At 52.6% G+C, this 25,740-nt stretch overlaps 1 protein-coding gene across 3 annotated transcripts in view; it reads left to right on the top strand.

Moving 5' to 3' along the window:
• Positions 1-25,360, top strand: part of KIRREL1 (kirre like nephrin family adhesion molecule 1) — a 105,291-nt gene extending 79,931 nt beyond the window's left edge. For 2 of the 3 annotated variants that reach the window (XM_074040107.1, XM_005541346.5), the window contains exons 2-15: positions 5,548-5,697; positions 7,425-7,574; positions 13,697-13,854; positions 15,850-16,000; positions 16,994-17,099; positions 17,245-17,393; positions 17,864-17,991; positions 18,719-18,845; positions 18,935-19,035; positions 20,577-20,775; positions 22,564-22,671; positions 22,848-22,987; positions 23,547-23,624; positions 23,873-25,360. In XM_074040107.1, the coding sequence (XP_073896208.1) occupies positions 5,679-5,697; positions 7,425-7,574; positions 13,697-13,854; positions 15,850-16,000; positions 16,994-17,099; positions 17,245-17,393; positions 17,864-17,991; positions 18,719-18,845; positions 18,935-19,035; positions 20,577-20,775; positions 22,564-22,671; positions 22,848-22,987; positions 23,547-23,624; positions 23,873-24,349 (2,091 nt within the window). In that variant the 5' untranslated portion in view covers positions 5,548-5,678 and the 3' untranslated portion in view covers positions 24,350-25,360. Of the gene's footprint in view, positions 1-5,547; positions 5,698-7,424; positions 7,575-13,696; positions 13,855-15,849; positions 16,001-16,993; positions 17,100-17,244; positions 17,394-17,863; positions 17,992-18,670; positions 18,846-18,934; positions 19,036-20,576; positions 20,776-22,563; positions 22,672-22,847; positions 22,988-23,546; positions 23,625-23,872 lie in introns of all 3 variants that reach the window. The other variant, XM_005541345.5, reaches the window with a different exon arrangement.
• Positions 25,361-25,740: the final 380 nt, after the last annotated feature.

The following is a 25,740-nucleotide window of genomic DNA, read 5'->3' as shown; positions in this document are numbered from 1 at the left end:
TTCCCTTCCGGGTAGAGGTCAGGAATCTCGTCCATTCAGGAGAGACATCCTGGATATCCCTGTAACAGAAAATACCTGAGTTCACATCCCATCTCTGCCACTTAACAGCTGTACCTTAAGCACCCTGAGCCTTATTTCCCTTTTCTATAAAATGGAGATAATAATAGTGGATTACTACTCAGAAACAATGACTACAAGGCATCCGCCTCAGTGCCTGGCACACAGTTGGCATCTTATAATTGGGAGTGTTTATTATTAAGGAACATTGCTGGGGTTGAAGAGTCAAGGAAGGCAAGTCAAAGCATCTCTGTTATCCAGGGGCTCCCAGGAGTGTGGGGGAGACAGAAACACACACATATGGGTAACTTTTAATCCAAGGCAGGCTGTGATAAAATGTTATAACCAGAGGTCCCAACAATGCAGTAGGAGAATAGAGAGGAAATGATTCCCAGTCTGAGGCTAGAGGAGCTTTGCCCTATAGGGTGCGGGTGGTGAGGGTTGTGGGCTAACCTGAAACGACAGATGTCTGAGAGAGAGGCAGAGAGGAAGCTGGTGGACGACTGGGGTTTTCTCTTCTCTCACCTCTCCTCGTCTGGGGAAGAAGCACAGAGCTGCCACGCCAAATTCCCTATTGCTCTCCTAATTTCTCCCCAGTGTCCCTCTGTGCTCCTCTCACCCCTCAAGGCTCTGATCTCCACCTAATCAGGCTATCCACCTGCCTGCAAAGCCTGGCTGGGCCTCCTTGTAATTTCCTATCCTGGTGAGAAAAATGGAGTGTCCAACCCTGGGGCAGGAGATGGGGTGCTGCTAGGGCCCCCATCTCCCCTCCCACCTCTGTCTTTCTCCTGGTCTCCATCTCTCTGTCTTCCTTCCCCCTTGCTTTGCCTTGGGTCTCTATTACTCCATGGGTGTCTTTGTCTCACTGGCTCCTCCTAGTGCTTTTTTCTCTGGATTTCTGCCGGCCTGCGTCTTTTCCACCCTGGGCTCTTTCCCAGTGAGCTCGCCTCTTCCCTTCTCACTCTAGTCTCCTTTCCCTCCTCGCTCTCTCTCTCCCTCTGTGTGGGTGTGTCTTTGTCTCTGTTTCTTAGCGTTGTCTGCGCCTCTGTCAGCCTTCTGGGTACGTGTGGGTGCGTGTGAGTATGTGTGAGTGTGCGTGCCCTGGCACACCAGTGTGCTGCTCAGTTTTTCTCTGGCTGTCTTCACAATGACTGCTTAAGAGCTCACCACAGCTGTGATGGTGTCTGAAGGCAGGGAGGGAGCAAGATCAAAGCAGGTGGGAATACACTTAAAACATACGCGCGGAATCTCACTGGCTGGCCCCAGGCTGGAGGTGCCAGGATTTGACCCAGCAATGGTCTGTTTTCACTTTATGTCGGTGGTCAGGACCTTTCTGGTTCTCTTCCCACCTGGCCCCCCGAGGCCACCTCCCCACCCCACATAGAGCAGTTTCCTTGTGTTTCTGTTTGGCACCGGTTTTATTTCCTGGAAGGGAGCGCAGGCATAGGAACGGGATTGAAATGTCACCCCCAGTCCAGGGCAGGCTCTGCTCTGTGGCATGGATGATGGACGGCCAGGCAACCAGGACCTGAGAGGCAGGTGTGCACACGGATGTGTGCCTAGGCCACTTGCTAGGCCACTTGTCTTGGCTTCTTGGTGGCTTCTTGACACTCAAGGGCAAACCAACACCTCATCCCCCTTTTACACTGTAATGCTACTGGGTCCCCTCTCCCCTTCCTGCTAACTGAGCAGCCATGCCCTGTCTGAGGCCTGCACCTCACTGCTCACTTTCTAGGCTTCCTCTGCTCTCCCACATCCCCCTTGCCACCACCACATGTCAGGACCATCCAGAGCCTGTTTCCCTTGCCCTTCCCTTCTCTGCTCCATGTTCTGTTTTTCAGGGAGTTTCCCAGGACCGACTGCAAGTTCCACCCAGCATTGTTCCTCCTCTTGCTGGGAGGAGGGTTCTGTCCCCTTCACTAGCCGGGCCTGTCTCTGCCTCTGTGGAAGTCTGTGCGCCTCCCCTGGGGTCAGGGGCATGCTCTGCCTCCTTTTCTGGATGGTGGTTTCACAGGCAGGACCGTGGACTCGGATTTGCTCACTCTCACTCCCTCAGTCAACAGACATATTTGGAACACCTGTAGTGCACCAGACAGCAGGCCCTGCACCTGGTGATGGGCTTGACTATGAGTGACATGGTCCAGACCCCTGGAGCCGCCCCTGGGGCCCAGCAGGAATGGGGAGACCAGTGCAGTATGGGCCCTACTACAGCAGAAGTGAGACGTGAGTAGGAAGGCCTTGAGGGTCTACACGAAAGTCACGGGAGACTTCCCAGAGGAGGTGACTGTTTCAATCCCAAGGGAGCAGGGGAGCAATGTCCTCCCCAGGGAAAGGCCTGCACAAGGGCTTGAAGAGGTGACAAAGGCCTAATGTGTACAGATCAGAGAGAACAGCACTTGGTGAGGGCAGACTTGGGGCATTCCCGTAATCATAAGCCAGGTCGGCATAACCCAGGGGCATCTGAACTCTATTTGGGATTCTGTGTTGGCTGCAGGGGCTGTGTTGGGACCAGAAGACATTGCCTGTGGCTTTAGTAGGCTCAGGATCTAGGGCCACCTTTCCATCGAATTAAATTCCCGAGATGTCTTTACTTCCCCCTCTTTCTGGACTCTCTGCAGGGCTATTACTTCCATCCCCCTGTGTCTGGACTGAATTGCTTCAGTCAGACCTAAACCAAGAGAAAACTTCAAAACTCCCAGAAAGTCAGATACCAACTTCTTTGTCATGTTCCTGTTCCGGTTTCGAGTTGTCCCTCTAACTGTCTAACTGCTCAGGAGAAATAATGATCATAGCTGCCATTTAGTGCATATAGGCAAGGGACTGTACCGAGCATAATATACACCTCATCTCATTTGACTTTGACGGCAATCCAGAAATAGACATTAACATTCCCCAGTTTACCAGGGAGGAAAATGAAGCTTAGCAAGTAACTTGGCCAAGGTCACTGGGTGAGGAAGCCACACAGGCAATATGTAAACCATAGTCTGTCTCCTAAACCTATACTCTTAGTATTTGGGCACAGAGGGATTTGGCACTCCTCAGTCCAGGCTTGTCATTGTGCAGGTGAGCAAATGGGGGCCCAGATGAGGAATTGACACGCCCAAGGTCATACCACTCCTCACCTCCACAAGACCCCAGTCTCCTGATTCTTACTTCAAGTGCTTCTCATCTCCATCTTGCCGCAGGGTCAGCTTCCTCTTCATTCCAAGTGGACAAGGAGCCAGCTGCTCACTGTCCTTGAGAGACTTCAGCAAGAGACCAGGGTGTCCAGGCTCCATGCAGGAAAGCTATGCATATAAATTCCACCTCTGAGCCAGGGCTGACCAGCAACCCCACTCTTAAGCCCTTGACTTGGGCTCCGGGGGGCATGGGAAGGAGAAACGTGAGTGTGGAGAGCTTGCAGCATGTAGCTGCACTAGAGAAATGCGCAAGGATATGAATAAATTTGAATAATAATGAGGGCATTGCTTGAATTAATAATGGCTGCTCACCTGACCCACCCCTCCCCCAGGATCTCAGCACCTGCCACCCTGATCTCTCGAAAGGGATTATCCTTTAGAAGACATGAATGAGAGATCAGGTCAGCAGACTTGAGGAGCCACTCATGGAGTATGGGCAACCCTGTTTCTAACATCCTGGCCCCTGCAGACCCAAAGAGATAAATTTGCACACTTAATCAAGAGTAAAGGGTCTGTCTCATGCTAGATCACATTCTGGTTATCAGTCCACTCTAGGCCCCGGCCACCTCTTTTTCAGACCCCTTTGTGTGCAACAACCAATGGTGATGGATGTAGGATGTTCAGGGAGATTCAGATGGAGAAGAGAGCTTGGCCCTCTGCCTTAGAGGATATGTTCCCATTCTGCTGGAACAGATAGGGCAAATGCCCTCACTTACCAGCTGCCCTCTATCCTGTGACAAACAAAATGCTGGGCATAACCCCTGATCGTTTGAGACAGGAAACCCTGTACATAGTGATGACAGCAGGGCTGAGTGATGCGACCGGTTACATTTGCCCAAGAGGCCAAGGAATGGGGCTAGAAGGGCTTCCTGGAAGAGGGACATGTAGAGCATGTTTGGGAAGAAAAGGAGAAATGGGACTGGTGAAGAAAAAGGAAGGGAGGAGACGAGACTAGGATCCCACTTCTGTGGGGGCTTAGAGGGAGATCTTGGAGTGGGGAGGGGTGAGTTAAGTTTGCTTACACACAGGAGGGATGATGGGTCAGAGAAATTTTAGAAAGCTGTGTTAGGAAAAGGTCAGATTTGGGGATTGTGGCCTCTGTGCAGGTTCATGAGCTGTGGAGGGAAAGAAGAAGGAGGAGGCTGTGACTTTTGGGGAGAGCTGATTTCAGTTACCTGGTGTGACAGGTTGGGAGCATGGCAAGGAAGTCCCAGAACTCTCCTTTGCTGTCCTCCAGTCACTCTCTTGTCCCCCTTCTTTTTTCCCCACAACCTGGCAAAGGAAGCTGAGCCCCATAGCTCACATAGCTCTGCAAGGAGCCTAGGCCTGCCCCACCACTGGGGCCGACCGGTGCTGGTTGGAACCGGCGGGTGGGAGTGGTGGGGAGAAAAAACCCGCAATGCAATTCCCTGCTCCATTTAGGCTCCACAATTAAAGGCAATTACTCTGCAGTTCTCTAATCAAATGCTCCCGGCCGAGCTGCCAGCCGGGCAGCCATGTGTAGCTCCCACAGCCGGAGGGAGAGTGGAACAAAGTCACGTGGCTGCTCAGCTCCCACGGTGAGGGAGGCGGGGTGTGTGCAGGTGTGTTCATGTGTACACACTCAGGGCCCCCTGCACTTGGAAGCAAAGGATGAACACACGGAGCAGGGCACATGTGCCAAGAAGTGGGTTCAGAGCTACTTTGTTTTGGATACACTTTCCACCCAGGAAGCTTCCATACGCACGTGTGGACATGCCGGCTCCGTAGTATCTACCCTGATGTTTTCATGGAGGAATTGGACGTGGCATAGTTGCATGTGTGTGTTGGTTCACAATGACTCCCATCAGCTCACATGACACATGTCTAAACAGGAGTCATTAATGTGGGGGTGGGCTGGTGCAGTGGGTAGTAGAGGAATGGCCAGGACCTGGATGCAGGGGCTCAGGTTCTAATCCCAGCTCTGTCATTAACTTGCCCTTGAGTAAGTTGCTCTCCTCCCTGAAACTCAGGGTCCTTCTCTGTAAAAGGAGAGGGTTGGACTAGGCCTATTTCTAAGGCCTTTATATAACAGTGCACCGTTTTCTGTGTGATTGCTGAGCACTTTAGCTTCTGAACTCCATTCCCATGGGCCTTAAAGGGAGGAAAGAATAAAGGATGAGGACGTGGCATCTTAGAACAAAGGAGTTGAGGCTGAAGGGGGGCAGGGACCAGAGAGTCCCCATCCCCAACTGGAGGCTCTCTCCCTCCCTCCTCCTGCATGGGGAGCGGGACCTCTTAGAGGAGCCCCTCTCCTTACTCATCTTACCCAGTGCCAGCTTTGGCTTTGCAGGGACCCAGACCCGCTTCAGCCAGGAGCCGGCTGACCAGACGGTGGTGGCCGGACAGCGGGCCGTGCTCCCCTGTGTGCTGCTCAACTACTCTGGAATTGTGCAATGGACCAAGGACGGACTGGCCCTGGGCATGGGACAGGGCCTCAAAGGTGAGTGGCTGGCTACCCAACATCCAAACTATCCCGTCTTCTCCGCCATTCCCCACTTTCAGCATAGACTCCTGGACTCACCATCCCTTAGTTCCCTCACCACCCTTCTCTGTGCCACAGCCTCCCCTCTGTCTCTGCTACTGAGCTCCATCTCTATAGCTTTCCCACCCTGCAGCTCTGCCTTTCCTGCCACCGAGGACTGACTTGAGGAAGGCAGTACAAACCTGAGAGGTCAAGGGAAACCAAGAGACTTTTATATAAGATAGCTTCAACCAGACACAGATCTCGTGAGGGGCGCTGCAGGCAGACAGTCATCTAGCAGGAGGTGCTGGGAGACCCCAGAGTCTGCAGCAAGGGTAGGAGAGGGCACGGGCAACTTCTGTGTCCCGCAAGTGTCTCATGCCAGCCTGGCTCCGCTCCAGCCTCTCTCCTCCCTGCTGCCCAGGCGATGTCTGCTCAGAGGCCAAAAACTCATTTTAATATCAGCCTGAGCATTCATTTATTTATTCATTCAACAAGCCTTTATTAAGAACTGGCTATGTAGCTGGTGCTGAAGCAAACATAATGAGTCAGTCAAACACAATAAAACCAACCTCCTATATTCTAAAGCAAGTAAAGAGACCCTTGGAAAGGCTGCCTGGCAGAGTGGACACCTGGGTTCTAGTCCTGCCTCCACCACCTGCCAGCTGGGTGACCTTAGGAAAGCCACTTCACCTCTCTGGACCTTCATTTACTGATGTGTGAAACAGGCATAGTGGTTGCAGGCCTGTCTGCCTTAGAAGTGCATTTGTGAGTTTTGAGCCAAATGAGAGAAGAGATTTATAAAAACACGTTTTAGCTTTAAAGAACTGTAATGAAGTAAGTATGGGTGTGGGGGATGGGCTGTGTATTTTTATTCTTATTATTGTTGAGGGAGTTGAGATTATTTGCTGTGAGTTCCGTGTGTTAGTAGAGGTAGGGGAAATTTGTCTGTGTAGAGCAATCCATATAAGGAAAAGAGATGGGTCTGGTAGATCTATCGATGATAGAAAGAGAAAGAAACTGGGAGAGAGAGTGAGATCAATAGATATGGAGTGAGAAGAATCGATAGCCTCTGGACAGAGGGAGATCATGGGAAGGAGCTGATGGTGGGAACGTGAGGGGTGGGCTGGGAAGCAAGAAGCCGGTGAGGGAGCCTGGAGGAAGGAGGGCAAGGCCCACTGCCTCAGCCACTGCTTCTGCAGGAAACCAGCACTCTTTCGTTTACAGGCTTCTCCAGGGAGCCGGCGGGCCCCTGCCTCATCCTTCCTCCCTGGGTCTGCCTTGGGCTTCCCTCTGCCTTATGAGTCCCGCAGAGGTGCTCCAGTGAGCTCATGTCTGTGCTGCGATGCCCTATATTTCCTGGCGCCCACACACTTGCTCTCCCTCTCTCCCCCTCTCCTTTGCTCCCTGCTGTGTGCCTTTTTCTCTCCTATTATTATGAGAGGCATTTGTCTGCAAACAGCCTTGGAGATTTCATCTGCTCCTGCTGGTCTCCCTGCTTCAGCTGCCCTCCTGTCCGCTCCTCCGGCTATATGGCTCCCAGCCTCGCCGTGGGGTGTCGTGGCATCAGGTGTCTGTGTCTGGTGCCTCACCTTCTCACCTGCCAGTGGTGTCCCAGAAGAGGGCAGAGGGAGGAATACTGGTGTGGGATGGCTGAGGATGTGTCCTTGTTTCAAGGTTGGGCCTCATTCTTTCTGTTTCTGCAGCCTGGCCACGGTACCGGGTCGTGGGCTCCGCAGACGCTGGGCAGTACAACCTGGAAATCACAGATGCTGAGCTCTCTGACGACGCCTCTTACGAGTGCCAGGCCACAGAGGCCGCCCTGCGCTCCCGGCGGGCCAAACTCACCGTGCTCAGTAAGGACCCCAATGCCCTTCAGTACTTCAAGGCCCCGTCTCTCCGTATGCTGGCAGTCTCTCCCAGTCTCCAATTCCCTCTTTAATTTCCCAGCTTCTCCCTCTCTGTTACTGGCCTCATCCCTGCCCTAATGCTCAAGTCCAGGTTGAAGAAAGTAAACCAGGCATGCGGGAGATGTGGGGTGCTGGCGGGGCGTGGACTGTGTGAGGCCCAGCATCCTCTCTGCTCCAGCCGGTGCCTCGGCCACTCAGGGACAGGGCCTTCTGCCTTTTAGAAACAAGGCTGTGGAGACCAGGAACAGGGAAGTATGGAGTGATGGAGACCCGGGCCCTCCTCTCCCAGCTGTCCTGGCTGGCAGGCTTGTTGGTGATGAGGCGACTGCCTTCTACTTTCCTCTCAGCTGCCTTGGAGACCCCAAAGGGCCCTTGCGCCCCTCCTCCACCTCACCCCAGCCTCACACAGCCCTTCTTCCCTTCAGCTGCCTCCTTTCCTCCCTCAGCGCTCACCCTTCCTCTCAGATTCACCTGGAGGCCTCCTCCAGGAACAGGGGATTAGGACTGGAAGGAATGGGCCTTGAGGCTGAGAACTGGGGTGGGGGGTGGGAGGGCTGGGGTCCTGCTGTCTCTGGATGGCTGCTGGCTCTTGGAAGCCCTGCAGCTCTTGGAAGTCCTGCGCCAGCCACCCACTGGGGGACCAAGCAGATGTCCCTCTATGGTAACCCCCGAGGCCATTTGCATAATGAGGGGACTCTCTCCTGCAGCAGCGCCACAGAACCGGAATGAGGCCAACTCCAGCACACCCCTTCCCCCGCTGCCCACTCAGCCTCCAGCCTCACTCTTGCAATACCTCTGAATCCGCCAGTCTTCCTGTTCTCTCCAGCCCTGTTGTCTCACTGGGCCTCTGCCTCTGTTGTGCTTTCTGTCTTGGGCTTGGACTCTGTCCGTCTGTGACTCTCTTTCTTCCCTATTTACATTGACTCTGTCCCTTTTTTTCTGCCTCCATTTGATATGTTTTGCCTCTCTTCCTTTCCTTCCCTGTAACTTGAAATCACTGAATTTGCGGGGAGCCCCCAAGATGGATGCGAGAAAGGAAAGAGGAGCTGAGATGAGGGAGCTCGGGCACAAGGAAGGTTTTCTGTTGGTTGGTTGGTTGGTTGGTTGGTTGGTTGATTGGTTGATTGGTTTTTTTGAGACAGAGTCTCTGTCGCCCAGGCTGGAGTGCAGTGGTGTGATCTCGGCTCACTGCAATCTCCACCTCCCGGGTTCAAGCGATTCTTGTGCCTAAGCCTCCTGAGTGGCTGAGATTACAAGTGCCTGCCACCATGCCTGGCTAATTTTTGTATTTTTTAGTAGAGACCGTGTTTCACCATGTTGGCCAGGCTGGTCTCGAAATCCTTACCTCAGGTGATCCATTCATCTTGGCCTCCCAAAGTTCTGGGATTACAGGCGTGAGCCACTGCGCCCAGCCTGTTGTTTTTTTGTTTTTTGTTTTTTGTTTGTTTTGTTTTTTTTTTGTTTGTTTGTTTTTGCAAGGAGGGAGGTGAGAACATGAGAAGTCCTCAGAGCATAGTGGGAAGAGAGAGTCTTAGACTGCTGGTGGTTAGGAGACCTGGGCACCTTGGCCATTTTGGCATCATGATCCTAAAGAGGTGACAACCTCTGGGCATGAGTGTTCTCATCAGTAACATGGCATAATGACACCAGCCTTTTCTTAGCAACTGCTGCTTTGCTGCATGGGGACTTGTAAGCTGTGAAGGTCTGGGTGAATGTGAGGTGTCAGAATAAGTGAGGACTGGAGGGACCCAACAGCCAATTTCATTGGATGTAAAGGCCCTGAAGGACCAGGATTCAAGGCTGTGGGATGATTTGCTTTTCCTCCCTAGGACTAAAATGGGAAGAATTAGCAAGGAGCAGGAATGAGGTTAGACAGCAAAAATTAGAGGGTGAGCATGAATGCCAAGATATCATCTTTCATCCCTCACTGAAGTGTGTCAGCCCCATGCTCAACCAAGCATTTCAAGGAACCATGAGACTTTTAGGAAACCTTCTTCCTTCTTTTTTCCTCCCTAACTGCCTCTATCGTAGGCCCTGGAAGGTGCTACTGCTGCCCTGGAGAACTCCCATCCTAATGAGTGGACCTTGATACTCTTCTCCCTCCTACCTTATCACAGAGACAGAGAGAGATGAAGAAAGGCCAACTAAGCTACTAAGTGTTGCTGTAACAATGTCTCATAATGGCACTTAGTGGCCTGGTTCAATCCAGGAAGAACCTGGAAAAGGAGAATATCAATGGGAACCCTAGATGGAAGAGTGCCTTGTTTAAAGGCTTGCAGGCCAATGAGGGAGAGCTACATAGCAGGGGAGCTGACTGACTTGTTTCGAGGGCATGGTGGGTCCTTGCTGGCCTGCCTGGGTGACTTGGATGGATGAGAGATCAGGGAGAGGCCCCAGGAGTAACTTTAACCTGAAAGGGAGACAGGGACGGATAGTCCAGCTGCTCTTCTCCCCTCACTCTCTCCTCTCCTGCCACCTGCAGCACACGGAGGCAATAAGAAGGCATGATGCTTCCTGCATCCCTTCCTGCGTACCTGCTTACCTACAGCCTTTGCTCACGGCAGCTGGGGGACCCAGAGACTAGGCAGGGCAGAAATGAGGAGAGGGCTGTGCCCAGTGCCTGGTACCAGCCTCTCTGCATGACATCAGCCTCATAGACTTCCCTCCTCCCCAGCCATCCCCCTCAGTGACCCCCCAGCTCCCCGGGACAGCCTTCTTCACAGAATGGCTTCTGTCATTCTTGCTTAGGGTAGGACTTTGAATGGATGCCTCCTACTTCCCCACAGATGCAGACATAACATAGATATACAGACCTCCAAAACCATGGTGATGAGCGTGGCTTCTGGGTCCAGCAAGCCTGGTCCACATCCCAGCTCTGCCCTCTAACTCACTCTCCTGTCTCTGAGCACATTTGTTTATCCTCTTCGAGCCTCTGTTCCTTATCTGTAAATCGGGGTTAATGATATTTACCATGAAAGGAGTAAAGAAATATACTTTGTGGTAAGGATTAAATGAAGTCACACACAGGAGGCACTTTGGCTGACACAAGGTGAGCGTTCACTGAATGGTAGAAATTATTGTCGATCCCACCACCATTTATGGTTGGCTTCACCTTCTTGATTTTCCTTTGCCTCCACAATAACAACTCGTGGGAGTAGGTGTCCATGTTTATTTTTGAAGTTTTATAAACAAGGAAACTGAGGTCTTGTTTTGACCACAGACTCAGGGGCATATGAGTGTGGGGAGGCACATGAGCATATTGATATACAGATTTAAGTCACGAACCATAAAAACTTGCTTCTAAACACATGCACACATGGACGCATGCCCTCTAACAGCTGGCTCAGCAGGCACCTTAACAGCTTTACTGTTGTTTGCCCCAGATATGAGGGGCAGGGATGAGCTCATGGAGGATAGGCAAAGAGTCTGGAAAATTCCAGAGAAAGGTGGACTGCTGGCAGAGGTGGCAGATGGGTAGTCTTTGCGTGAACAAAGGGGCAGGGAGCATTACCAGGGCAGAGGAAGCTGATGCCTTCCCAGTGGAGGGGCTTCACACGCCTGGGCACACACCTGGGCATGGCGTCTCCTCGGGGCTCTGCCCATGCAGGATCTTCCTCCCGGGTGTGGCAGCAACATGTGACCTTAGAGGGGCCTGAGCAGACCAGGAGGCCCTGAGCAGCAACTCTTTATTTGTTTCTCTCCAACTTTCTCTACTTTTCAAGCTGCTCCCCATCCCCATCCTCAAACCTGTCCTCATCTGGCATTGGAACCAGATACACCACAGAACAATGAGGAAAAGCCAGGGACTCAGAGGATAATTAGCCAGGCAGGAGTTGGAGCCACTGCTACTCTCATCCAGGCAGTAAGGCTAATACATTCCATACCTCACACATGCCCTGCACACCGTAGTCTATGTACAGTATCTCATCTGATCTTCACGAGGTTCTAGTGAGTAGGCATTGTTATGTCTTGGTTTCTTCTCTGATGAAGAAACTGAGACACAGGGACTTTAGGAACTCATCTGAGATCACAGGGCAGGTGAACAAAGGTACCAGGATTTGAAACCAGGCAGTCTGAATCCAAGTTTTATTCTTTTTCCACTATACCACTAGGCACACATGAATTGAACAGAATGCTAAGACAGGTTTCGAGTAGTTTCTACTGGAAACCCCAGCATAGAGACCTTCATTGTGTAAATTCTAGAACAGCCCTGCCCACCACCAGGCACCGTGGGTCTCCCAGGGTCTCCTCTCGAGTGTTCCCTCTGGACCCTCCTCTGAGTCTTTCTTGTCTTTCTCACAAGAAGCAAACAAAATCTTTTATCGGTGGGGCATGCTGGCTCATGCTTGTAATCCCAGCACTTTGGGAGGCTGAGGTAGGAGAATTGCTTGAGCCCAGGAATTTCAGACCAGCCTCGGCAACATAGTGAAACCTCGTCTCTACAAAAAATAGAAATTAGCCAGGCATGATGGTGTGTACCTGTAATTTCTGATACTTGGGAAACTGAGGTGGGAGGATTGCTTGAGCCCAGGAGTTCCTTTCTCATTTATGGTTGATGAACACTGGGTGGACCAGAAAAATTATAATCAAAACCCTTCTGCCTTTATTTCATCAGCATCCATTCATTAATTCAGCAAATATCCCTGAGCACCTGTGATCACCCAAGCACTGGGCTGGACATTGAAGTGCTGATAGTATATCAGCAGCAGACGCTACCCTCAGGGAACTTACAGTGTGGTTTGTCTTAGAAGCCTAGGGAGATAGGGCAGGGAGAGCCCCCCTTGTTTGCTAGCATCAGACATCGGTCAATTCAATTCTTTAAACATTTAGCAAGAGCCTACTTTGGTCACATTCTAGGCACTGGTGACCATATAAACATTAGTGAGACAGGGCTGCTGTTTTCCCAGGGGATAACAGTTTTGGTTGGGGCAGGGTTAGATAACTGTTATAAGTAAACAAAATCCAAGGCAGATGGCGCTAAGAGCTCTGAGTGACTGGTGGGGGCCACCATGATAGGGGTGGGCTACTCATGGAAAGCCTTGTGCATCAACTGGGATTTGAACAGGATGAGAAGCACTTCAAAAGAAGCTGTGGGAGAAGGGCATGCCATATGGAAAGCACTGCATTGCAGGTCTTGGCTTGAGGACCCTGAACAGGAGGCTGAAATGTTTGGAACTTATGCCCTAGGCAGTTGTAGCCATTGAAGGTGCTTGAGCAGGGAAGTGGCACATAGTTAGCTGTGCTGTAGGGAAAAATAACCTGCTCGCAGTGTGACATGGAGGTTACTGTAACAGGACAGCCCATCTGGCTGCTCCAGAGTAGAGGAGCAGACAGGAGGGAGGATGCAAGAAGTCCTATGGAGGTAGCCACATTTCCAAGCTGGACTCTGAAGGGTATGAGCTGTACTCAGAGCCTGAGCTAGCCCAGCCCTTCCCTAAGTTTGAGGCTTCCATCTGTAGTGTGTAGCTCTGAGCAACTGTACGGGTATGGAGCCAGGCACAGTGGCTCACACCTGTAATCCCAGCACTTTGGGAGGCTGAGGCAGGCAGATCACTTGAGAGGTCAGGAGTTCGAGACCAGTCTGGCCAACATGGTGAAACCCCTACTCTCTACTAAAAATACAAAAATTAGCCAGGAGCAGTGGTGGGCGCCTATAATCCCAGCCACTTGGGAGGCTGGGGCAGGAGAATCATTTGAACCCAGGAGGCGGAGGTTGCAGTGAGCCAAGATGGCACCACTACACTCCAGCCTGGGCGACAGAGCGAGACTCCATCTCTAAATCAAACAAACAACAACAACAACAAAACCAGTAGGGGCATGGAGTACCAGAAAATATTATAGGCCAGCAAAGAAAAACAGACAAGGACTGGGAAAGATGTGTGAGCTGAGGACCTAGGTGAAGCCACCACAAAAGCAACGGAGACAGTGGTTGGAGGTGGGGGTAGGGTGGTACTGCCTACCTAGAGGCGCACGTGCAGGTGGAAGGATGCTTCCAGAGGCAGGAGTTTTGGTCATCAGGGAAGTGTTAGCCACACCCTGCACTGACTTTGCTCTGCTTTCTCCCACAGTCCCCCCAGATGACACCAGGATTGACGGAGGCCCTGTGATTCTACTGCAGGCAGGCACCCCCCACAACCTCACATGCCGGGCCTTCAATGCGAAGCCTGCTGCCACCATCATCTGGTTCCGGGACGGGACGCAGCAGGAGGGCGCTGTGGCCAGCACGGTGAGCTCCGGCCAGCTCCCCCAGCTCCTCCTGGGCCTAGCCCAGCTCACCTCTCCTTTCCCACAGGGGTTTGACCACAGACTCAGGAGCACACAGACGTGAGAGGGGCTTAGAGGTCATCTGGTTCAGCCCTCTCATTCTACAGTTGGGAAAACTGAAACCCAGAGAAGAGAAATGAATTCTCAGGTTTACTGTGTCATTCAGTAGCTGAGCAGAGATTAATAGTAATAGTAAGTTGCCATGGATTAAACACCTACTGAGTGCCAGACACTGTGCACGCTAAGCACTTTATGGACAGTCTCTCTTAATCTTCATAGGAGTCCCATAAAGGAGGCATTATTTCCAACTCACAAAGGAGGAAACTGGTGCTCAGAGGGGTTGAGTGACTTGTCCAAGGTCACACAGCTGGCACAGAGCTGGGGTTTGTACCTGGGTCTGACTGTGCTTTCTCTCCACTGATCACTTCTACCTCTTTCCTTCAGCATCTGTTTGTCAGATTATTCCAGTCATCACAACAAAGGGGCTGGGGAAGCAGGGATCCTTGTATACATTTTATAGACGAGGAAGCCATGAAAGATATCAAGTGACTTGCCCAGGACTACATAGCACAGTGGACAGTACAGCTGGAATTGAAATCCAGATTTCCTGTTTGGGGTTACCCTGCCAGCTGTGGGTGAACATATGTGTATCTAGCCCTTTGCTGGTGCTGCAGGAGCAATTCTCAGTGTGGGGAGGGAGATGTTCCCATGCTCCTCAGTGTGCAATCCCAGGATACCTGGCTTGTGGCTTCAGTTCTGCCCTCAACACACTGTGTGACCTTGAAAAATTCACTTCACTTTTTTCTGGCCTTAGTTTCTCATTTGACAAATGATAATTCGGCCTCAGTGGTACTTAACCTTTTCACAACCAAAAACTGTTATTTTTCTTCATCAGGGCTACATTTTGGCAACGAAACAAGTTGGTTTGTTAATATCCATTTGTCATCCACCCCCATTTTTCATATTCATTAAAGACAATGGAGCTTCGAAGCAGCACGAGGGAGCCAATGTTACTGCACTGGCCCTGAACTGTGCCTGTCCAGCAAAGCTGCATGCATGGTGGTCAAACCATGGGACCTTACTTTGATTAATAATATGACTTCCCTCAGGCAGTTTGCAGTATAGAAAACAGCTCAAGGGTTCTTGTGACCATATTTAGGGACCCCTGGCTGTCACTGAGCAAGTGTAAGACTTCGAGCCTGTGAGTCCCTTCCCTGCCCTCAAGGAGTTTACAGTTTAGCAGAAGAAACCCAATCTTGAAATACTCACACATGGTGCCTACAAGCAAGACTGGATGTGCCTAGAGCTGTGAGCAGGACACACTGACTATAAGGGCATACATTCAGTCTGGGAGAGAGTTCTGAGGGCTGGGCTGGCTGCAGAAGGCTTTCCAGAAGAGAAGGGATTTGCGCTGGACTCACAAAGAGTGAACTCTAATGTAAACTGTGGCCTTAATAATAATATGTTAGTTTTGGTCCATCAGTTGTAACAGACTTATCACTCTAATGCAAGGTGTTAGGAATGGGGGAAACTGTAAGGTCAGGGAGGAGGGTATATGGAAACCCCCTGTACTTTTTGCTCAATTTTTCTGTAAACTTAAAACTGCTCCAAAAGATAGTCTGTGATGTGGGCATGGTGGCACACACTCCTGTAGTTGCTGCTACTCAGAAGGCTCGGGCAGGAGGATTGCTTGAGTCCAGGCTTTGGAGGCCAGCCTGGGCAACATAGCAAGACCCTAAAAATATATAATTTTAATTAAAAGATAATTAATAGTCTATTGATTAAACACACACACACAGACACACACACACACACACAGGGAAGAGGTTGTGGGAGTGAAGGGGGTTGAGCTTTAAAGTATCCCTGCAGCTCAAGCCCACCTCTGAGTGAGGTCGCCTTAAGAGAAGTGGAGGGGGCTTTTAGCTTGACCATATCTCCCACCCTTGTCATGTTCCAGGAATTGCTGAAGGATGGGAAGAGGGAGACCACCGTGAGCCAACTGCTCATTAACCCCACAGACCTGGACATTGGGCGTGTCTTCACCTGCCGAAGCATGAACGAGGCCATCCCTAGTGGCAAGGAGACTTCCATTGAGCTGGACGTGCACCGTGAGTGGGCTGGGGGGAGCAGTCTGGAGCAGTGGGGTAGGAGGGGAATGTAGGCAGCTTTTTGAGAAGCACAAACTAAGAGTCCCCCTACGGTCCCCAGGACAAACACTTGCCTTTGTCACATCTTTCATTCCCTGGATTGAACTGTGGGGACTAAGGGCTGGTAGAGCATTGGCTGTGGAGTCAGGCATTCCCCAGGTCTAAACCAGCCTGTTATTAGTCAATGATTTATACTCTCTGGGCCTCCGTTTCCAATTCTGTATACTGTATATTGCAAAAGATAAAATACTGGCCTACAGTCCCTTATTCAAACTAAAAGTGATTTGGTGGCGAAGCCTCAACCAAGGCTCTTCATAGTCTTTTATTTAATTTAGTCTTAAGTTTCACTGCATATGTATTCATATGTGACTATGGGATGTAGCCCAGACGCTGCTGGGGATCTTACACAGTAAACGCTCTATGCGCAGCATTGCCTTTCTAAATTTGAAAAATTCTGAATTCTGAAATGCATCTAGTCCTAAGGATTTCAAATAAGGGACTGTGGACCTGGACCTGCTTCCTGGGGTTGTGAGCATTAAATGAGATATAGCAGAAGAGCATCTAGCATGGAGTATTCTTACCTGGTAGGTGTGTAATAAATTGTCTCTGCCCAGGGAGCCATGGGGGTGTGGGCAGCAACTGGGGATGCCCACACCCCATCCCTTTTAGTGAGCCAAGAAAGCTCACACTGACGCCTAGCGGCCACAGTGGGTCATTAGCCCATTGCGTTATTTGTCCCTTTGGTGCCTTCATTGGTGGTCACCCTAGCAGGCCCCCTAGAGGCTCCATGTGGAAAAGGTGAGGAAGACAGCGTGTTAATTGGAGCTGATACACTGCAACCTCAAATTCCCAGATCCCCCCTGAGAGTGGTCGGGTCTGAGTGTATGTGTTAGGGAGGGAAAAAGAAACTCAAGGGACAGAAAAGACCCTGACTCCCTGTGCTCTACTTTGCAGACCCTCCTACAGTGACCCTGTCCGTTGAGCCACAGACGGTGCAGGAGGGTGAGCGTGTTGTCTTTACCTGCCAGGCCACAGCCAACCCCGAGATCTTGGGCTACAGGTGAGGGGGTCAGAGGCTGGGAGCACTCCAGTGAGTGATACAGAAGAGGTTGGGATCGGAGGCTGTACTGGGGAGGCCAAGCATCATGGATGTAGTTGAGAGGGTCTGAGGCCTGATCCCACCTCTGTGTTGCCTCCTCCCCCAGATGGGCCAAAGGGGGTTTCTTGATTGAAGACGCCCACGAGAGTCGCTATGAGACAAATGTGGATTATTCCTTTTTCACGGAGCCTGTGTCTTGTGAGGTTCACAACAAAGTGGGGAGCACCAATGTCAGCACTTTAGTAAATGTCCACTGTGAGTAGCTGGGAGGGCAGGGACGGGGACAGAGAGCGGGAGGGCAGGGACGGGGACAGAGAGCGGGAGGGCAGGGACGGGGACAGAGAGCGGGAGGGCAGGACCAGGGACAGAGAGCGGGAGGGCAGGGACGGGGACAGAGAGCGGGAGGGCAGGGACGGGGACAGAGAGCGGGAGGGCAGGACCAGGGACAGAGAGCGGGAGGGCAGGGACGGGGACAGAGAGCGGGAGGGCAGGGACAGGGACAGAGAGCGGGAGGGCAGGGACGGGGACAGAGAGCGGGAGGGCAGGGACAGGGACAGACAGCGGGAGGGCAGGGACGGGGACAGAGAGCAGGGCCCTGGAGGGCCTGGGGCAGAGTCGGGGACGGCTCCATGAATGGGGAGGTAGCAGGGCAGGAGGAAGAAGATTGATTGGAGTTAACCCCGTGAGCTTGAGACCCTAACGAGTGGCTTCTTTCTCCCTCACAGTCGCCCCCCGGATTGTAGTCGACCCCAAACCCACAACTACAGACATTGGCTCTGATGTGACCCTCACCTGTGTCTGGGTTGGGAATCCCCCCCTCACTCTCACCTGGACCAAAAAGGACTCAAACATGGTAAGACTCTTACTGCCTATTCTGAATGCTGGGAGGAAGGGGTGTGGCCACAGATGGGAGTAGATGGGGGGCTGCAGCATCATCTTTGAACCTGGGCTATTTCTAGGGTCTTGGGATTTGAAGGAGAAGGTGCTTACAGTTATCCCCACCTCTTCTCACAGGACAGCTGCCCAGTTCAGAAGCACTTGGGGGACAAACTCAGCTATGCATGGGAAGCAGGGTGGGATGGGAGGAAGGGAGAGGGCCTGGGATGGGCCTGCTGCAGTGGCAAAGGTCTGGTAAATATTGCTGCACAGGGGGGTGGGGAAGCTGAGGCGATTCGCTAGAGAAGGCTGGAGTCTATAGCTCTGCAGAGATGCCCATTAGACCATTTGGGCCAGAACTGCAGGAAGAGGAATCTCAGAGTAAAACGTCCTACTTCATTTGGCAATGAAAACACGACAGATCATCAGAAGAGGCTGCATCCTCCTAAAATGATTGCAGCCTTCACCTGCCCTCTCTGGCCTCCACCCCATCCCTGCCCACTCTTGCAGAGATGGGGTATTTACGTGCCAACCTGTGTAGAGTCAGAGCATGGACCAAAATGGACTCGGGAATCCCTTTTCCTTTCTGGGAATTCACTTGTGGCCCTTCCTGCTTTCTTTCCAATGCCTCCGATGTGGGGCCCTCATGGACCTAGGGGCCCAGGCCTCCTGGCTCCCCACCCGAGGCTGCTCTCTCTGCCCAGGTCCTGAGTAACAGCAACCAGCTGCTGCTGAAGTCGGTGACTCAGGCAGACGCTGGCACCTACACCTGCCGGGCCATTGTGCCTCGAATCGGAGTGGCTGAGAGGGAGGTGCCGCTCTATGTGAACGGTGAGTCAGTGGCCTGAGAGGCAGCCGGGCCTGGGTGGGCGGGCACTGAGGTTTTTAACTGGTTCTGATGTGTGTCTTCTTGCTTGCAGGGCCCCCCATCATCTCCAGTGAGGCGGTGCAGTACGCTGTGAGGGGTGACGGTGGCAAGGTGGAGTGTTTCATTGGGAGCACACCACCCCCAGACCGCATAGTGAGTGGTGGGCCTGCCTGCGGACAGCCAGCCCTCCCTGCTTCTTTGCCCAGGCCCAGTCTCCTCTCACCTCTGCTGGTTTTGCTCCTTCAACTTCCCTGTCCCGTTTCCATCTTCGAATCTTCTGCTTTCTGTCCCTCTGTCCCTTTACCTGCTCAAATCCCACCTCCTTCCTTACTCGTTATGTGTCCCTGAGCAGATCACTTAATGTTTTGAACCTCAGTTTATTCATCTACAAAACAGGGCCAGTAAATCCTACCTAATAGAGTTGCTGTGAGAAGTCATGGCAGCAACAGGTATGAGACGCCTAGGCCAGCACTCAATTCATGTTAGTTCCCCGCTCTCTCCCCTGGGCTAACACTTACCCTCTTTTCTCCCTCATCTGCCCTGTCATTGACCTCCTGCTCTTTTCCTTGTTCCCTCCCCTTCCCTGTCTCCTCCTCCTCTGGCTCCTGCCCTCTCCCTCCCATCCCATCAGTTCTCCTGCCTGCCTGGCCCACTCTTCTCTCCCTCCTCTTGCCTTCCTCCTACCAGCCCCTTTGCCTTGCCACTCTCCTCCCTCCTTTCTCCTCTCCCCCACACCATGAGCCATTAATTCCTTCCGTGACCATTAACTGTCAAACCCCTCATCACATTTAATGACCATTTGGCTAACTCCAGGGCTGCCCAGGGACACTTCATTACCACGGCTGCCCGGGCAGCAGGCGGCTGGGCTCCCGGGGGGCTTTCCTTGCAGATCTAGGAGGATTGATCCCTGGAAAGGAGCCAGTTCTCGGCTGCTCCCCTCCCCTTAGGCTCCACTCTGAGGAAGGGGCCACGCAGGGGAATGGCCCAGCTGAGAGGTCAGGGACGGAACGGTCCAGGGATACCCCGTTGTGGGTTCTGCCTATTATAAGTCTGTGGATCAGTCTCAGAGCCAGTCAGGCAGGTCGTGTGGGTTGGTTAACGTTATGCCTAAAGATTGAGTTACACTTAGTTAGAATCACAGACTATCAGAGCTGAAAGACATCTTGAGCATTGTCTGGCTCTAGCCTGGTTCTGTCATTGTATAGATGAAGAAAATGAGGCCTAGAGAGGGACGGGGAGGCCACACAGGAGCTCGACGGGCAGAGGAGCCCAGCGTTGTTGAGGACCCATGCAGAACTTTTTCTACAACATCTGGGGCTCCCAGTGTCGGTTCATTGCATCAGCTGCATCCACATCACATGTGATCATTATGAAAATAGAGATTCTCCTCCTCCCTGGAGATTCCTATGTAGGACATAAGTCCCAAAAATCTACATTTGAAAGAATCTCCCTAGGTAAATCTGATGTCAGCCATGCTTGGGAGCCACTGCTCCTCCTTGAGTGGAGAGTCAGTGCCGAGGGTGTGAGGCAGCAGGTGTGACTTAAGTTTGTTACAGGGAGGTGTTAGGCTGGGCTCGTGGGGCACACATGGCACATAGGGGTGAGGGTGCCTTGAGGGTGGATCAGGGGACACGTGGGCATGGGCTTCTGCCACCTGCCCCTTTCTTACCTCCTTCCTGCCCTCTCCACTGCAGGCGTGGGCATGGAAGGAGAACTTCTTGGAGGTGGGGACCCTGGAACGCTATACAGTGGAGAGGACCAACTCAGGCAGTGGGGTGCTATCCACGCTCACCATCAACAATGTCATGGAGGCCGACTTTCAGACCCACTACAACTGCACCGCCTGGAACAGCTTCGGGCCAGGCACAGCCATCATCCAGCTGGAAGAGCGAGGTGACTGGCAGTGCTGCCTGCCAGCTGGGGTGCAGGGCAGCCTGAGGATTCTGCTCCCTCTTTTCTCCAGGGGCAGGGCTCAGCTGCTCCCCTTCCCTTGGGCTCTGCTCTGAGGGAGGTGACACACAGAGGGATGTCCCGGCTGAGAGATAAGGAGTGAAGGGGTTTGGGGCTACTCCCGTCTGATTCCTGCCTATTATAAGAGTCTGTGCATCAAGGAAAGAACTCTCTTGGGCCTTCCCACCAGAACCTGGCCTCCATATGCTCAACTGGGGAAATTCCCTCACTTTGTTAAAGTGTATTGAGCATTTGCTGTGTGCCAGGCTCTGCCCCAGGGTCTGCAGGAAGAGCCGTGAACAAGACACAGTCCCTGACCTCAAGAAACTTTCAGTGTAGTGGAGGGACTTACAGAGTGGTAGCAAGTTAATATTCAGATGGAGAATAATCATATGAACTGCAAAAGGGAATAATGCTGCCCATTTCATTGGGCTGCTGTGAGGATTAAATGAGAGAATGTTTACAAAATGCCTGGCATATAATAGGTGTTCAGTAAGTATGGGTTCCTCTACCTCTTCAAGAATTGTCACTCTGATAGCAGAAAAGTGCTCTCTCCTTTAAGGCACTTCTCACATGTCACATGATAAAAGAGGTATTCCTTTGACTTTTGGAAGCTACCAAGTCCAAAGAGGAAAAGCACTTTTTTGTTGTTGTTTTATTTTTTGAGAACTAACCATTTGACATAGGAGATGGGGCACCGCATGGAAAATGACAGCATCCCATCACTTCCGCCTTTTTTTTTTTTTTTTTTTTTTTTTGAGACGGAGTCTCGCTCTGTCACCCATACTGGAGTACAGTGGTGCGATCTTGGCTTACTGCAACCCATGCCTCCCAGGTTCAAATGAGTCTCCTACCTCAGCCTCCCATGTAGCTGGGACTACAGGTGCGTGCCACCACGCCCCCGGCTAATTTTTTGTATTTTTAGTGGAGACGGGGTTTCACCATGTTGGCCAAGATGGTCTCGATCTCCTGATCTCATGATCCACCCACCTCAGCCTCCCAAAGTGCTGGGATTACAGGCGTGAGCCACTGCGCCTGGTCCATCACTTCGGTCTTAACTGAGGATGCCAGCAAGGGGGTTGGGGGTAGGGAAGAAAGGAGTAGATACAGTAACGTGGAGCTCCACAGGGAAGGATCTCACAGAGGAAAAGCTATAAGCAGGATCTGGATTCAGCTAGAGCTGCTAGGAAGAGAGAGAAGATTGGAAGCAGGATTCCTGAGCTCCTCCTCAGCTCTGGGAAGCAGAGGAAACCAAGGAAAACTGTTGGAGCCCTGGGTAGATAGGTGCACATGGGGCAGTCACAGTGGTATTATGGATGGCACGGTGATGAAAGATGTCGGAATATGGGTGGCAGATTGGAGAGTCTGGAGACAGCTGACCTCAAACAAGAGCGAAGGGCCAAGCATCATAGTCAGGTGGGCTGAAGGACAGAGATCGACAGAACCAAGGCCAGGGGCAAACTCCTGCCCCAGCTGCAGGGACGAGACATGACCATGATCTCCATTCTGATGGAGCTGGATCACAGACCAAAATCCAACTACAATGCAGACCTTCCTCTGTAATCCAACCTTGACTTAAACTGAATGCTGTTCCCAGGCTCAGTCAAAACTTAGCCCTGTACACAAGCCAAGGTTGCCTCTGTAGCTGTGGCCTAGCCTTCAGCCAGCACTGAGCTTAGCTCCCAGTATAACTCCAGCCTCATGCCTCCACCTTTCCTTCCCCATCAAAAGAGGTGTTACCTGTGGGCATCATAGCTGGGGCCACCATCGGTGCGAGCATCCTGCTCATCTTCTTCTTCATCGCCTTGGTATTCTTCCTCTACCGGCGCCGCAAAGGCAGTGAGTATGGGCCCTGTGCAGCCCACAGCCTTCCCCTGGCCCTTCCAGGGCTGTGACAGGCAGTGTTGGGATGGATGGGGGGGTTGGCCGTTGAGCTCCAGCCCAGAGGGAGCCTGAAGCAACCACTGCAGAGGCCAGCAGGAAGCACTTAGTCCAAGCTGCCTCTCCTATCCCAGGTCGCAAAGACGTTACCCTGAGGAAGCTGGATATCAAGGTGGAGACAGTGAACCGAGAGCCACTTACAATGCATTCTGACCGGGAGGATGACACTGCCAGCGTCTCCACAGCGACCCGGGTCATGAAGGCCATCTACTCGGTGAGGGTCCTGCTCCTCGCTGGCCTCCTGCCTTCTCCACCCTCTGAGGAACAGCTCCATCCCAGATCTCTAATAACCGTGGTCATTCTCTCCTTCCTCAATCGGCCTTCCCTGGTCCTGCCACACACACACTCTCCCACACTCACACACATACTCTCTCTCTCACACACACCCCAGGCTAGTTTCCTCCAGCAGAAGATAGGCAGCTGGGGTTCTCCAAAGACTTCCTTTGCCCCACAGAGTGTGAAAGTTGGAAGCCCCCAGAGGCTTTCTGGTCCATCTGCCTCATTGCTGAGGTGAGGAAACAGCCCTGGAGGGGGGCAATGACATATACAAGGTCCCATTACATGTTAGCAACCAAACTAGTGCTCGAACCGAGGTCTCTGGTCTCTTCCCACAACATCCTAGAGCCTCTGCCTAGAGAACCGAGAACTCAAGTCTGCCCTTGACCTCAGACCCCTCCTGTGAGCAGGTGGCCTCTGAGTGTGGGGAGGGGTTGGTGAGAGTCGAAAAGAGCAGGGCTTCTGTCTGCTGACGCCCCACTCCTGCTGCTCTGCAGTCGTTTAAGGATGATGTGGATCTGAAGCAGGACCTGCGCTGCGACACTATTGACACCCGGGAGGAGTATGAGATGAAGGTGGGAAAGGGGGAAGGGGCCAGGGCACGAGGGCTGGTGGACCAGTGGGTTTCTGAGGGCCTGTAGCAGGGAGGTGAGGACAGACTCGGGGAGGAGTGGTTGGGAGGGATTTTGAAGGAGCAGAGGAGGTGGAATGCTAGATGGGGACATAGGGAGAGCCAGAGGAGGAAGCCCAGAAGGCCATGGTGAGACTTGATCCCCAACCAAGAGGGAACACTGCCTCCATCCTCTTCTCTCATTGCCCCCAGGACCCCACCAATGGCTACTACAACGTGCGTGCCCATGAAGACCGCCCATCTTCCAGGGCAGTGCTCTATGCTGACTACCGTGCCCCTGGCCCTGCCCGCTTCGACGGCCGCCCCTCATCCCGTCTCTCCCACTCCAGCGGCTATGCCCAGCTCAACACCTATAGCCGGGCCCCTGCCTCTGACTATGGCCCTGAGCCCACACCCCCTGGCCCTGCTGCCCCAGCTGGCACCGACACAACCAGTCAGCTGTCCTACGAGAACTATGAGAAGTTCAACTCCCATCCCTTCCCTGGGGCAGCCGGGTACCCCACCTACCGACTGGGCTACCCCCAGGCCCCACCCTCTGGCCTGGAGCGGACCCCATATGAGGCGTATGACCCCATTGGCAAGTATGCCACAGCCACTCGATTCTCCTACACCTCCCAGCACTCGGACTACGGCCAGCGATTCCAGCAGCGCATGCAGACTCACGTGTAGGGGCCAGAGCCTGGCTGGGGCATCTCTGCGGGGCAGAGGAGAAGGCTTTCACAGCTGTTCCCTGATATTCAGGGGCATTGCTCATTGCTCCCTTCTCGGACCAGCCTTCTTCCTCCCACCGTGGCAGGTGGGGAGCAGGTCTCCCAGAAACACCCCGTCCCGAGGATGGTGCTCTTTGCATGCCCCAGCCTCCTGGGCCTGCCCTTCCCTCTTCTTCGGGAGGATGTGTCTCTTCTGACCTGCACTCTTGCCTGACCCTAGAATGGGGACAGGGAAAGTGAAGGTTGGGGAGAGCAGAGGGGGCACTTTTTAGCATTCCCTTTCTATCCCACCCCTCTGATCTCCCATAAGTGGAAATGGGGGTACCCAGGGTGGGCAGGCTTTGGCCTAGGGACATGAAGTATGGGAGTGGGTGGCTGTGGCACAGACAGGTGGAAAACAGGATAGCCTGGCCAGTCCCTGTGTTGTTTGCATTCGTGCCCTGGGTGCATCTCTCCTTCCTCAGGGTACTGCAGAAGGGAGCTTGGATTTATGTTCGCTCTTGTCTACAGAACAGCCCTGGCACTGCATTCAAATCCAGCCTTCATTCAGCTGGGATCAAAATGCCAGTCACCTTGGCCCACTGTGGACAGCTGTCTGTCAGCATGCAGAGGGATCCAGGAATCCCCGGCAGCACTGCCCGCTTTCCTTCTCGTCTATGCTGGGCCAGCCAGATAAGTCAGGGTCCTGGTGGAGAAAGAAAGGCCAGGACCATGTCCTGATTGACCCAGAGACCGCTGTGTGCTGCGCAGCAGTTTCCAGAACCAACACTAGAGGGAGCCACACAGGTCTCCTCTCCCCAGTCTGCCCCACTTCCTGGCTTTAACTCTTGAGCTGGTTTGAGGAGTGGTGAGGTAGGGGTGGGGGTGCTGTATAATTTTTCAAAGGAAACAAAAAACAATGAAAACCTCATTTGGGAAGAAAAGATGTAGGGATTCCCCCACCCAAATACAAGTCCCATTGGAAAGGAAAGGTGGTACCTATTCTTCTCCATGGGGTTTCTAACACCCTCCATTATTCTTTCAGTCTCCAAGCACTTTGAATCCATTTTTAAACATTCAGGTTGCCAGACCTGTCACACAGCGGGCTCCGATAGGGTTAGGGAGGGGGCCTGGCTCTCCGGCTCTACTCTCCTACCCTAGGTACCATCAGTTGGTTGGAGGCCACTTTCCAGGGGGTGTGGGAGACAGGTTTTGGTTTTTTAAGTGTCTTTTTTTTTTTTCTTGGACCAATCAGATTCCTTCTTCCACTTTCAGTGCCTTGAGTGTCAAGCTTTGGATGACCGACCCTACGTGGGCGGTTGTGCAGGGAGCGGGTACTTGTGAGCCTCGGACACACTGTTAAGTGTTACA

This window comes from Macaca fascicularis, chromosome 1 (genome assembly GCF_037993035.2).
Source record: "Macaca fascicularis isolate 582-1 chromosome 1, T2T-MFA8v1.1".
In the NCBI taxonomy this organism is placed as follows: domain Eukaryota; kingdom Metazoa; phylum Chordata; class Mammalia; order Primates; family Cercopithecidae; genus Macaca; species Macaca fascicularis.
Note: the sequence above shows the minus strand (reverse complement) of the source record. Positions and strands in the feature narration are given on the sequence as shown.